General features: G+C 43.1%; 1 protein-coding gene across 1 annotated transcript in view; it reads right to left on the reverse strand.

Moving 5' to 3' along the window:
* SUSD4 (sushi domain containing 4) overlaps positions 1-11,138 on the reverse strand; it is a 187,280-nt gene extending 176,142 nt beyond the window's left edge. Inside the window, exons 1-2 of the mRNA XM_042440120.1 lie at positions 10,966-11,138; positions 9,498-9,704 (exon numbers count right to left, since the gene is read on the reverse strand). Coding sequence (XP_042296054.1) covers positions 9,498-9,669 — 172 coding nt within the window. The 5' untranslated portion in view covers positions 9,670-9,704; positions 10,966-11,138. The remainder of the gene's footprint in view (positions 1-9,497; positions 9,705-10,965) is intronic.
* Positions 11,139-11,753: the final 615 nt, after the last annotated feature.

Consider the following 11,753-nt stretch of genomic DNA (forward strand, 5'->3'; position numbering starts at 1 on the left):
ACACCAAAAATCAAGACCCAGCAAATGCAAATGAAAAACCACCCAGGGAGAGGGGGGTTTCCCAGCAGACAATAGATCATTTATTAAATAGACACCCTAAGGCCTTGCCATTCAACCACAGAAACAATACACCAGATTAACATGTAAATCACTTCCTCTCAATGAACGATATATATATACTCCATCTCTTTCATGCCAGCATTCTCTGAAGATGTCAGCCACAGGTGCTGGTGAAACATCATGATAACACTCTTTTAGAACACAGCCTCATAGCCTGAAAAACCCACAAACAACTATGGATGCCAGCTGTGAAAGCCTCTGACTTCACAATTTAAAGCATAATCTGATAATATAGAGGTACATTTGGGCAATTAAAGGCAAATCCTGAAGTAGAATTCATCCTGTGCTAAATAGGGTCTCATTCTCCTTGAAGGCTCATGTACTCCTGCAGTTATTCCTGAACATGGAGCCCAGACAGGAAAGGATGCATTGCACAGCTGAGGCTAGTTGCACCAGTTGCATCCATTCCTGGTGATGTTTGATCAAGCCATGGCCAAATGTGTTAGGGGGTGTTCTCACTGGCTTATACTCCGTGTTACAAATCGATCCAAGGTACCTCGTTCCTATTAGAAACCGAATTAAGTCTGAAACAGTTCTAGAGCAACCCGCAATCATTCCCACCTAACACGAATCGTAAAGCGGTTTTTATTTGATTCGTGTTATCATCATTTAACGCGGTTAAAAAAATAGAAGGGTCAAACCTACATTTTTTCCTTGACTGGGATAGGAATTGGCATTTAAATAGAACGACAGCCTTTGAAATCGGGTTAGCTGGATGGGAGGCGCCGAGTGCGACGGGCTGGCTTGGGGAGGCGTCGCCTTTCTGTCCCCATCTGTCATGGCTGTTGCCATTTTTGCTTCCCTCACCCCTTTGTCCACTGTGGTCTTTCAATAAGAGATAAGGAATTTTTTATTTTATTTTATGGTTTACAGGCGCTTATCCTTCAGCGCTTTAAGCGCCTGAAGTCCCGGCTGCTCAAGCGCCTGTATCTTCCAAAGGACTACAAGGCTTCCCCGGTGGATTGCAACCTCCCCTTGTGTGGGGCAGAGCCCATTTCTATGGAGGAGAGGCAGGAAGGGAGCCTCCTCTCGAAGAGGCATTCCCTGCCCGCTTGGGCTCTGATCTCCCCCCAGGCAGGGAAGGGCTCTGATCAATGGGGGGGGGGGAATGGCAGCCTTTCATCTTCTTTCTCAACGGAATCTGCCTTCTCCTCCAACCCTGGAAAGAGAATCTTTGGGAAGAGTGCTCCTCCTTGCTTTTCCAGCAGCCTCCTTCATTGATCTCTGGGCTCTCTGAAGGGATGCTCCCTGGCTGTCTTGGGAGACATGAAGAGGGGATGCTGTCCTGCAAACCCATCCCCATAGTTTCTCTGGAAACAGCTTGGGCTCTCACAATTCGCTTTGCCAGAAGCCTCTCCCCATGATCTCTGGCTCTTGAGGATTCTCCCTGGCTGTCTTGGGAGACATCAAGAGAGGATGCTGTCCTGCAAACCACCCATCCCCATAGTTTCTCTGGAAACAGCTTTGGCTCTCCAAATTTGCTTTGCCAGAAGCCTCTCCCATTGATCTCTGGGCTCTCTGAAGGGATTCTCCCTGGCTTCTTGGAGAGACATCAAGAGAGGTGCTGTCCTGCAAAACCCCATCCCATAGTTTCTCTGGAAACAGCTTGGGCTCCCCAATTTGCTTTGCCAGAAGCCTCTCCCATTGATCTCTGGGCTCTCTGAAGGCACTTTAAGCGCCTCCTCATTGGTTTCTTTATAACAAACCGCGAAATTAAAAGTGACGTTATGATGACATTGCTTTGTGACACGCCCAATGGTGAGTGGGAACGAAATAAGGCTAAAACTGATTTATATAAACACTGTTTTATTTGATCGGAATGAAAGGGATCACTTAAAGCGAATCAGTTGGTAAATGAGAACGAAGAAAAAAAAGCGATTCGGAACGTGGATACGACCAGGGTTTTTGAATCGATTTACCTGATACCGTGTATTTTAAAGCTTGTAAATCGCAAGTGGGAACACCCCCTTAGTCACCTTCATTTGAAGATGTTGATAAACTGGAGCATGTCCAGAGGAGGACAACAAAACGGAGATAGGTTTGGAAACCATGCTCTATTAGAGTGGCTTGGGGAACTGGGTATGTTTAGCCTGGAAAAGAGAAATTCTCCATGCAGCCATTATAAATATTTGAACGAATGTCGTATGATGAGTGAGCTTGCTTTCTGCTGTCCAGAGACTAGGGCCTGTTACAGACTGCCAAAATAAAGCTGCTTCGGGTTTTTGGAGGTATGCTATTTAAATGATGCATGGGTCCTAAGAGTCCGGAGGGTTGCACCAAAGCCACACTCCATTCCTAAGCACTGGAGTGCAGCTTTGGTGCAGCTTCCGGATTCTTGGGATGCATGCATCATTTAAATAGCATACCTCCAAAGAGACCCGAAGCAGCTTTATTTTGGCAGTCTGTAACAGGCCTAGGACACGAAGCAATGGAGTCAAGCTACAGGAAAAGATATTCCATCTAAACATTAGGAAGAACTTCCTAACAGTAAGAGCTGCTCAACAGTGGAACATATTGCCTTGGATAATTATGGAGTCTTATTTTTTTTTCCTTCCTTCCTTCCTTCCTTCCTTCCTTCTTTCTTTCTTTCTTTCTTTTTCTTTTCTTTTCTCTCTCTCTCTCTCTCTTTTTGACAAAAACAGAGACTGGATGGCAATCTGTCAGGATTCAGGAGTGTCTTTGTGTCTTCCTGCACGGCAGAGGGATATATATATATATATATATATATATATATATATATACCGCTATTCCAAAGATCATAGCGGTGAACAGCAAGTAAGCTAATTAGCAATGGCCCTTGTAGTCATTTCCAACTCTATGATTCTATGATTTGGACTACTGCAATGCACTCTACAGGGGACTGCCTTAAAAATCAGAAAATTTCAGCTAGTTTGAAATGCTACAACCAGATTGTTGACTGGGAGTGGTTACAGGGAACATGAAAGTCTCTTGTTACATGATAGAATCATCGAATCATAGAGTTGGAAAAGATCACAAGGCTAATCCAATCCAACCCCCTGCCATGCAGAAACTTATCTTCTGTTCGCCGGCCCGATTCAAAGTTATATTTATGATCCATAAAGCTCTATACATCTTGGTCTCAGGTTACCTGAAGGACTGTTTTCTTTCATATGAACCTGACTGTGCTATAAGGGTCTCTTCTCTCTTCTCCTATTTCCACTATGTTTGTTTCATGTGACACAACAGAAGGCTTTCTCAGTGGTTGATCCCATACTCTGAAACGTGCTAGCAAGGAAGTCTAGTGTATATATTTGCTTCTCGAAATATATCCAACAAATTAGATGTAAAGTTTTAGAGGAAATGGGAATTCAATTATCAGAAGGAACCTTGGGGTAGATATAGTTCCTATTCCAGTTATACCAAATGCTCTCTGACAAAAGCTGTCAGCACCATTTTATGCTTCCTTTCCATTTCTATGCTGCATGGAACTCAAACTGCTGAGCTTGTTTGCACACTGTTAGACTGAGTCAAAACATTCACATGTTAGGTAGTACCATTTGAGAGATTAGCTATGTTAACTAGAACTCTTGGATGCTATACAAACAGGATTTTGTGATATCTTTAACTCTTCTCACAAGGGGGAAGAAATTTCTGAACTCAGATCAGAGTTTTTTCAGCATGCAGGTGTACTTAAAATATGCATTTGGAAAGAAAATGTGCACTGGAAAACTAATAATGGACAGTTGCGGAAATGGGAGGGAAACTAAAAACATTAGGCTTATTAAGCTTTTATTGTGCATTTAAACAACAAACAAACCGCAAGCATACTTGCACTCAGTTTTTAAACAAATTGCCCAAATCATATTAAAAGAATTTATTGGGCAGAATCTCCAACTTTTCACCTTCATATGCAGGCAGGTAACACTTTGTCACATCCTTGTAAAATCCCTTAGAGAGCTTTGTGCCTTAGATCCATCTTACATGCTATGTTCCTTTTTCTTCACCTAATGCAAGGCAGCTGGCCAATGGGAGCATATTACTGCAAGACTGTACAGTAAACCCTATTGACCGAAGCATAAAATGAACTAATTTTATGCTGTGTCCTCTGAGTTGTGCTTCTCAGGCAATGCTGATGAAAATAGGGGAAGTCCAGCTTTGGAGAGCTCCAATTCTGGCAGTCCAAACCTGGTAAAGCAACAGGAACAGCCCATGCACTGATGTGTCACTGAGTTGGGATTTAGAGTGGTGCATGAGACATCAGATGGTCCTGATGGTTAATGAACTAATAATTGAATTGTTTATATATAGTACAAAAGGAGTACTGTACTGGCAACTGTGGAGAAACTGCCACTGATATGGGGTTTAAACAATGGGCAAAGCATGTTTTGTGTTTGTTTGGTTTTTGATGTTGGGGGATGGTCCAAAGAGAATTTGTGGAATTGGACTATATGCTTTAAGACTTTAAGATGTACCATAGAAACCAAGCAACTCCAGGGAAATTAGTTGCAATTATGACTATGAGAAAATCCAGGTATGAAGACAGTGATATCACACTGTAATCATTTAAAATAAAATGGGGATGGGGAAAGCTGTATACAGTATTATTATATACAGTGCACCCGAGCCGTATGCAGGCATTCTATATGTGGCTTCAAGTTTATGCTAAAGCTGTGCAACAATAGAACATTTGGCATGTGCACCCATGGTGCGCATGGCACATGGTGCCGCAAGCATGTGCCCCATTGTTTTCAATGGGGTGCAAGCATATGAGAATTCTCCTTACATGGGGGGAACCTGAATGGACACACACACACACACACACACACACACATACACGCATAAGGGAAGGGCCCACTGTATTATTATTTGAGGAAGTATCTGTAAACAGGAAAATTGGATTCGGCACAAATCAGACTGCCTGTTTCTTTAACTACTCCACATCTGGTACTCTCCAGATGGGTTGGTCTACAACCTCATCATTCTTAGCCACCACACATTTCTGTGCTGGCTAGGATGGTAGGAATTGTAACCTAACAAATTTGGATGGTGTCAGTTTAGGAAAGCCTGATCTAACATCTAATGCAGATCTACAGAAATCTGAAAATTCAACATACGATACAATAGTAAAGTGTATACTATACATATAATCATAAAGAACATTTCTTATAAAATATACTAGGAAATATTGTTTTGGTTTAGAGACAAATGTGGTCCACTCATCCCTTTTACTGAAAAGATTATTTAACAAAGCTGAAACATGATAGCTCGGGACAAAATCTCCCCTAAGTCTTAGCAAGTCCATTATAGTCACAATAGTATAACCTCTTTTAAATTACTCTGAAAGACAACAGTGAGTTATAAACTAATTTTGATGTTTTTGTCATCTAACATGGGATTATAGAGAACAGAGAAAGCACTAGGCCCCTTTATATCACACAATCTTCTTTATAATACCTATGTTATAACTGTTGTGTTGTTTGTTATAAAAACAAATTGTATGTATGTGTAGAATGTCCTGAAAATATTAGTGTTAAGTCTACTGTGATATGTCCAGTTTGAACAGTTATTGCCTATTTGAATTTAAATTCCGCTAATTTCAAGTGAAACTTCCCAAGAAAAATACTGCAATCTCAATAGAGCAAACACAGCACAAAAATGATATAACCTGGCAACTGTAATCTTTTCATTCCAATTAACAAATGTTCATAGCAGGAAAAAAGATACTTAAAGACAGCTATAGTTACAAAGTTGTTATACATCTTGAACATGAAGCACAGCTAAAATTTAGGATTACACCACAGTGACCAACTCAGACAAGAGTCTCACTTACTGAAACCACAGAAATAAGCAAACAATATAATCATGCATATAGGGCAGGTTTGAAAGCCATGTGAGGCAGGAATATAATTCAGATGCTGCTATGGTGTTTGTCTTATTAGCCTGCCATTGGCTGTCCAATGAAAGCTAAGTATACTATCATCAAGACCATTGTGGTGGTGTGGTTTCTGAATTTACTTAACTATATGAATGGGACACTCTTACAACTTGTTATAAACTTATTCAATATCTTAGATTCCTGACAAACTGTCTGTTGAAACAGCCTGAAAAACCCACAAAAAACTATGTTCCTGAATCCTCGACTGAATCCTATTGTTTGTATAGCATCCAACAACTCTAGTAAAGTTAAGTAATCAAGCACAGATTTAACTGGGTTTAAGCCCACATAGTTCTTACTGGCTTGGGGCTCTGTGATTTCCCTAGGATTGCCTTCATTAAATAGCTCCAACATGATCAAATTGTTTAGAGTATACAGAGCATAGCATCAATAAAATCAGACTATACCTAAAATGTTAGAGTATAGTTTACAAAATCTAGTTTTTAATCCCAACTAGAGCAGACCACTGAATCACTTTACATTTCAATAAAAATGTGTTGACTTAGTAGGTTCCCACTGAGTCAATGGAATTACTCTAGTTATAGGCCATACATTGACACTGAATAACACCAGTATTTATAACTATCATGAAGCTTCAGGGTGCAATTCAAAGATATAGCTGTGTTAATATGTAGAATCAGTATGTACAGAGAACCTGTAGCACCTTTGACACCAACTGAAAGAAAGAAGTTGGCAGCATGGGTTTTTGTAGACTTAATGTGTAGACTTCAGGGTGCAGTTAAAGCAAGAAGCTTCACAGACTTGCTAAGCTTCAGTTAATGTGAGAAATTCAATGTGAACCAACTGGGGTTTCAGTTGTACATAAGGAGACTCTGTTGCTCCATTAAGCACTTTTTTCCAGCCAAACTTGACCTGAAGGCTATTTCAGATTAGCAGAACCATTTCAGTTCCATTTGGAAAGGAATCACAAGAGGTTCCCTGCAAGACTGTATCAAAGTGCTTTTCCTTCAAGCAGCTCTCACTCACAATGGACAACTAGATGGTGTTAAAAATCCTACAAGTAACCACATGAGGGTACGAGAATAATAGCCATTTTCTGCTGTTTTCCAGCAAGTGATATCCAAAAACATGTTGTAGTTTAAAATATTTCCAAGTCGTCAGTTTTTAAAATAGTGGCATGCAATTAGTATACCAAATTTAAAGAATGTAATAAAGAGTTTTCTAATGTATATTCGAAGGCTTTCATGGCCGGCATCCATAGTTTTTTGTGAGTTTTTCGGGCTATGTGGCCATGTTCTAGCAGAGTTTCTTCTGCCGTTTCGCCAGCATCTGTGGCTGGCATCTTCAGAAAATGCTTTGCCTGGAAAACATTGGGTGTATATATACTGTGTGAGCCTGGGAATGCAGGAGTGATTTGCATGTGTCTTGTTCTGTGCTGATGGCTGGCCTCAGGCTGGGAGGTTAATGCACCTGGACAACTTCAACAGGCCACATAGCCAGAAAAACCCACAAAAAACTAAAGAGTTTTCTAGCTGGGCAGAATTCCAAAGTTTCTTATATTCCAAATTCCAAAGTTTCTTATATTATCCTCAAATGGAACAGTATCCATTCAAAAGCAAACAAGGACTTCCTTCTGGCACTGGTTTCAAAGCTAAGAGACATCTTACAAAAGAGGTGTTTCTTTTCAGGAAATTTTGGGTATGTTGAGGGGTCCCCCAAAGTAACAATTCACAATTTGCTCAATCAGCATTTGGTTCTATTTAGCATCAGCACATGTTATCAGCTCATCAGTGGGATGGGTCAATGTGCAGATATATAGATAGTCCCTTGTGTTTCTTCCTCTGCCTCAGAGATATGTACTTTGTTCTTTTTGCTTCATTCCTATCTGTTGAAGTCACTCCTTTCTCCTTCAAGGAAGTCTGTCCCCTTGTTTTACTTTTATCTAAGAAGTGCAGACAGTTTTGTAGGATTCCCTTCTCATTTATAGCTGCCAGGGGTTCCAGTATCCAAACTAAGTGTAATTCTTTTAATTTCCTGAATTGATTTCTTGAGACAATAAATGTTTTTCTTTTCACCTTATTGTGAGTATCCAGAGTGATAACTCCTGTTTTCACCACAAGCTTGCATTGCACTAGCCTGCTGCACTCTTACAGTTCTGCTAGTGTCCTAGACAGCATCTAGTGTCTTGGGGAGGCCAATTCTTCAGTAGATGGAAGATACCTGGCCAAAGTCTCTCCATCTCACAGACTGGGTCCACTGCTCCCCTTGTCTGGCCATTTTCACAAAGTGAACTCCCGTTGCTACAGTTACCACTGTCTCTTTCTGTCTCTCTTGACTACTTCGGCATCAGGATTTTCCAGTACGTGATCCCAAAGCTAGTGCTCTGGTTGCCTCTAAACAAGGCTACTATTCTGCAAGCCTCCTGACTCATTCACTGCATTCTACAGGAAATCAGCTTTGACTGACATACTTCTCATATTCTTCCATTACCTTTTCTTAATAGAAAACTATCAGCTGAGAAGGAAAAGGTAGAATGGATGCCTTTTGACTGATAGCACCGGGAGCCCTCTGCCTGGAAGCATCCTTTGCCTCTACTATAATACAGTAATAGGTGTCTCCATCATGTCAACCTGTCCCTTTGGGGAAGAGCAATCTACCTCAATATTTAAAGGCTAAACATTATGCTGAAAATCTGTTCTTAGTATCTGGTGTACATTCTAGATATATCCCAGAGGAATTCCTAGTGGTGTTAGCAGATGTCTCAGATCACTGAAAAATGATTTATTGTGGGGGTCCCCATAAGTCGACAGGCAACTTGATGGCACATACACACACATGCATTGGTATGAGAAGAGAAGAGACCTCCGCAACCAGCATTAGCTCTATTTTAACATTCTCCTGAATGTGCATTGTTAAAACAGGACCTTAGAACCTTCTCTTATTTATTTCCCATGTGTGGGCTTTGCAAAAACGAGGAAGAGAATGATTATTCAGAGAACATCATAAGGCTTGGAGGAGGTGACTGCATAGTTTGTTAGCAGAATTTGGGGTGGGAGGAGAGAGAAACCTTGCATCTATCTGCATGAACTGTCATTGATCATCCCTAGGGAAGAGATGAAATGTCTTTTTTCTGCATCTTTGGAAGGAATCTTCTTTTTTCAGTATATGTATCTGGATAAGATGTAGAAATGTAAGCGGTCCTTTTCTTTTAGGCATTTCCCTTCAGCCTTGATAAGGAGAAAGGTAGGTTGTTGGAGTTTTTTCCTTTCTCAATCACAGATTTGCAAGGCAGCCAGTCAAACAGTGGGATGATGTTTTCCCTTTTCAGCATTTTGTGCATATGAGCTCAATAGCCAGAGGCTGTCTCCTCCTACACGAAGGGGAACCTGCCTGCCAGTAACAGCCTGAGAGTTTCCCCCCTTCTCTTCATCCATGATCCTCTCTCTCTCTCCTTAGCCTGCACCCAAGAGCCAACGCTCTGCTACTGCCTGTCACACAAATCAGACACTCACTCACTCACCGCCTGTGATCTGCGCAGGGCCAAAGCACAGGGCCAGCTGGAACCACAAGACCACCAGGGAGAGCCTGGACTGGGAACGCAGGGACAGTGGTGGAGGTGGCTGCTGCTGCAGCTCTTGCTCTTGCTTTTCTAGGAAGGGATCCCTGCTGTTCGGATTCATTCCATGATACATCTTTTATCCACAAAGGGCATCCAGAATGCAATGGTCTGCAAACAGAAAGGGCAGCCTGCTTTAGGACATGGGCACTTTCTTCCCTTGCACACACCCCTTCTCTTAAAAAGGTGGCCCTCTGAACCTGGAAAGGGACAAGCAACACTCTCCATCCACTTGCATACAAATTAAACCAAGCAAGAGGCAACCCCAGAACCCATCCAAGGCTCAACCCATTTGACCCCTGCATCCCTCCTGCGCCCCCTAGGGGCAGCAGGAGGAAAAATACTTCAAAAAGACCCTCTGCATCAGGTAATTCCAGATACCTTTCCAGGTTTTTGGGAAAGCTGCAGTTGTCCTCTGGCTTTATGTGAGATGGCTCCTTCTCCCCAAAGATCCTCCGCCATGGAGGGAACCTCTTGTCCCTTTGTCAGGGTGACCAGATGTCCTAATTCCCCCAATGTAGGACATTGAAGGAAAATGGAGGACATTGCCAAATTAAAAATACTACTTTGAATGAAAATTTCTGTTTCATAGTCCTGCTCCAAATGGAGGATGCTGTGGAATCCCTCCTGGACAGAAGGTTGAAATGAAGGCCATGTCCTGGGAAAAGAAGATGCCTGGTCACCCTGACAGATGTCCTCACCGCAAAGGAGGACAAGGTGCCACAAAATGGGGGACATGACCAAATAAAAAGCTTTTTAAAAATTCTACTCATAGAAATAGGATGAAAATGTAAGACAGAAACAGGTTGAAACATAGAGCAGAAGGATGAAATGTAGGACACGTCCTGGGAAAGGAAGGCATCCGATCCCCCTGCCAGATGCCCAAGCTGCAAAGGAGGACAAGGCGCCGCGCCAAGGGAGGACCTTCCAGAAAAATGGAGGACATGAGCAAAGAAAAAGCTAAAAAGAAAAAAACCCAACATTAACAACTTATGGAAATAGGCTGAAATGTAGAAGAGAAGATCGAAATGTCCAGGAAAAGGAGGGCCCATATCCTGGTCACCCTGCCCTCAGGCCATGTCCACTGGAGCCTCAGTGCTTTGGCACAGGGATGCACTCCCAGTCCCTCCCTCCCTTCCCTTCCCTCCCTTCCCTCTTTCCTTCCCTGTAGCCTCTTCCCCTCCAAACTGGCCCACCCGCCTTCTTAGCCACTTGCAGCCAGTGGGGGCTCCTTATTCGAGGACTCCCTCCCCCCATTTTAAGAAGACCTTTCCCTCGGGGGGGGGGGGCTGTGAAGTACTTCCCTCCCTCCCTCCCTCCCTCCCTCTGCCTTCCCGCCCAGGGGCCAGCTGCGCAGTGCGCCCTTCCTTACCTGAGGGCTGCCCGCCTGCATGGAGACTCTGGGCTCTTCCTTTCCTTCCCCCTTGCTCCTTGGCCAAGCCTCCAGACGCCACGGCTCCCTGCGCTGCTGCTGCTGCTGCTGCTAGTGCTGCGAACAGCCGAGGAAGAGGAGGAAGAGGAGGGAGGCCCGGCCCGCGCCGCAGCTCGCGCTCCTCATCCTACCTGCGTCTGCAAAGGGAGGAGGAGGGGGGGGAGATAGAAAGAGGCTTGCTTTGGCTGCAGCCAATCAGGAGCTGGAGCCTTACACCTGCTTACTGTGGCCACAGACGTCCTCCTTTTCCAGGACGCGTCCTCCATCCCAGCCTTCTCTCCAAGACACTCCATAGACATATGGAATCCGGATTCTTAGCTCAACAGGGAGGGCATTTTGGGAATTCCTCCTGGATCAGGGTGACCAGGTGTCCTCCTTTTCCAGGACGCGTCCTCCATCCCAACCTCCTGGCCAAGGCACTCATAGAAACAGAATTCTATGTGTTTAGTTTGTAGAGAGCTCTTGTAGCCCCTTTGAGAGTAACTGAAAGAAAGAAGCTGGCAGCATGAGCTTCCTTAGACTTAAGTCTACTTCCTCAGGTGCAGTTGGATATAAGAATAATATATAGAGATCTTATAGCCGCTTTGAGAGTAACTGAAAAAAAGAAGTTGGCAGCTGAGCTTTCCTAGACTCCAATCTAGGAGTCAGGCGCATTTGGATATAATAACAATAACAACAATGTAGAGAGATCTTGTGGCACCTTTGAAACTAACTGAAAGGAAGAAGTT

The sequence above is a fragment of the Sceloporus undulatus genome, chromosome 1, assembly GCF_019175285.1.
Source record: "Sceloporus undulatus isolate JIND9_A2432 ecotype Alabama chromosome 1, SceUnd_v1.1, whole genome shotgun sequence".
NCBI classification, from domain to species: Eukaryota; Metazoa; Chordata; class Lepidosauria; order Squamata; family Phrynosomatidae; genus Sceloporus; species Sceloporus undulatus.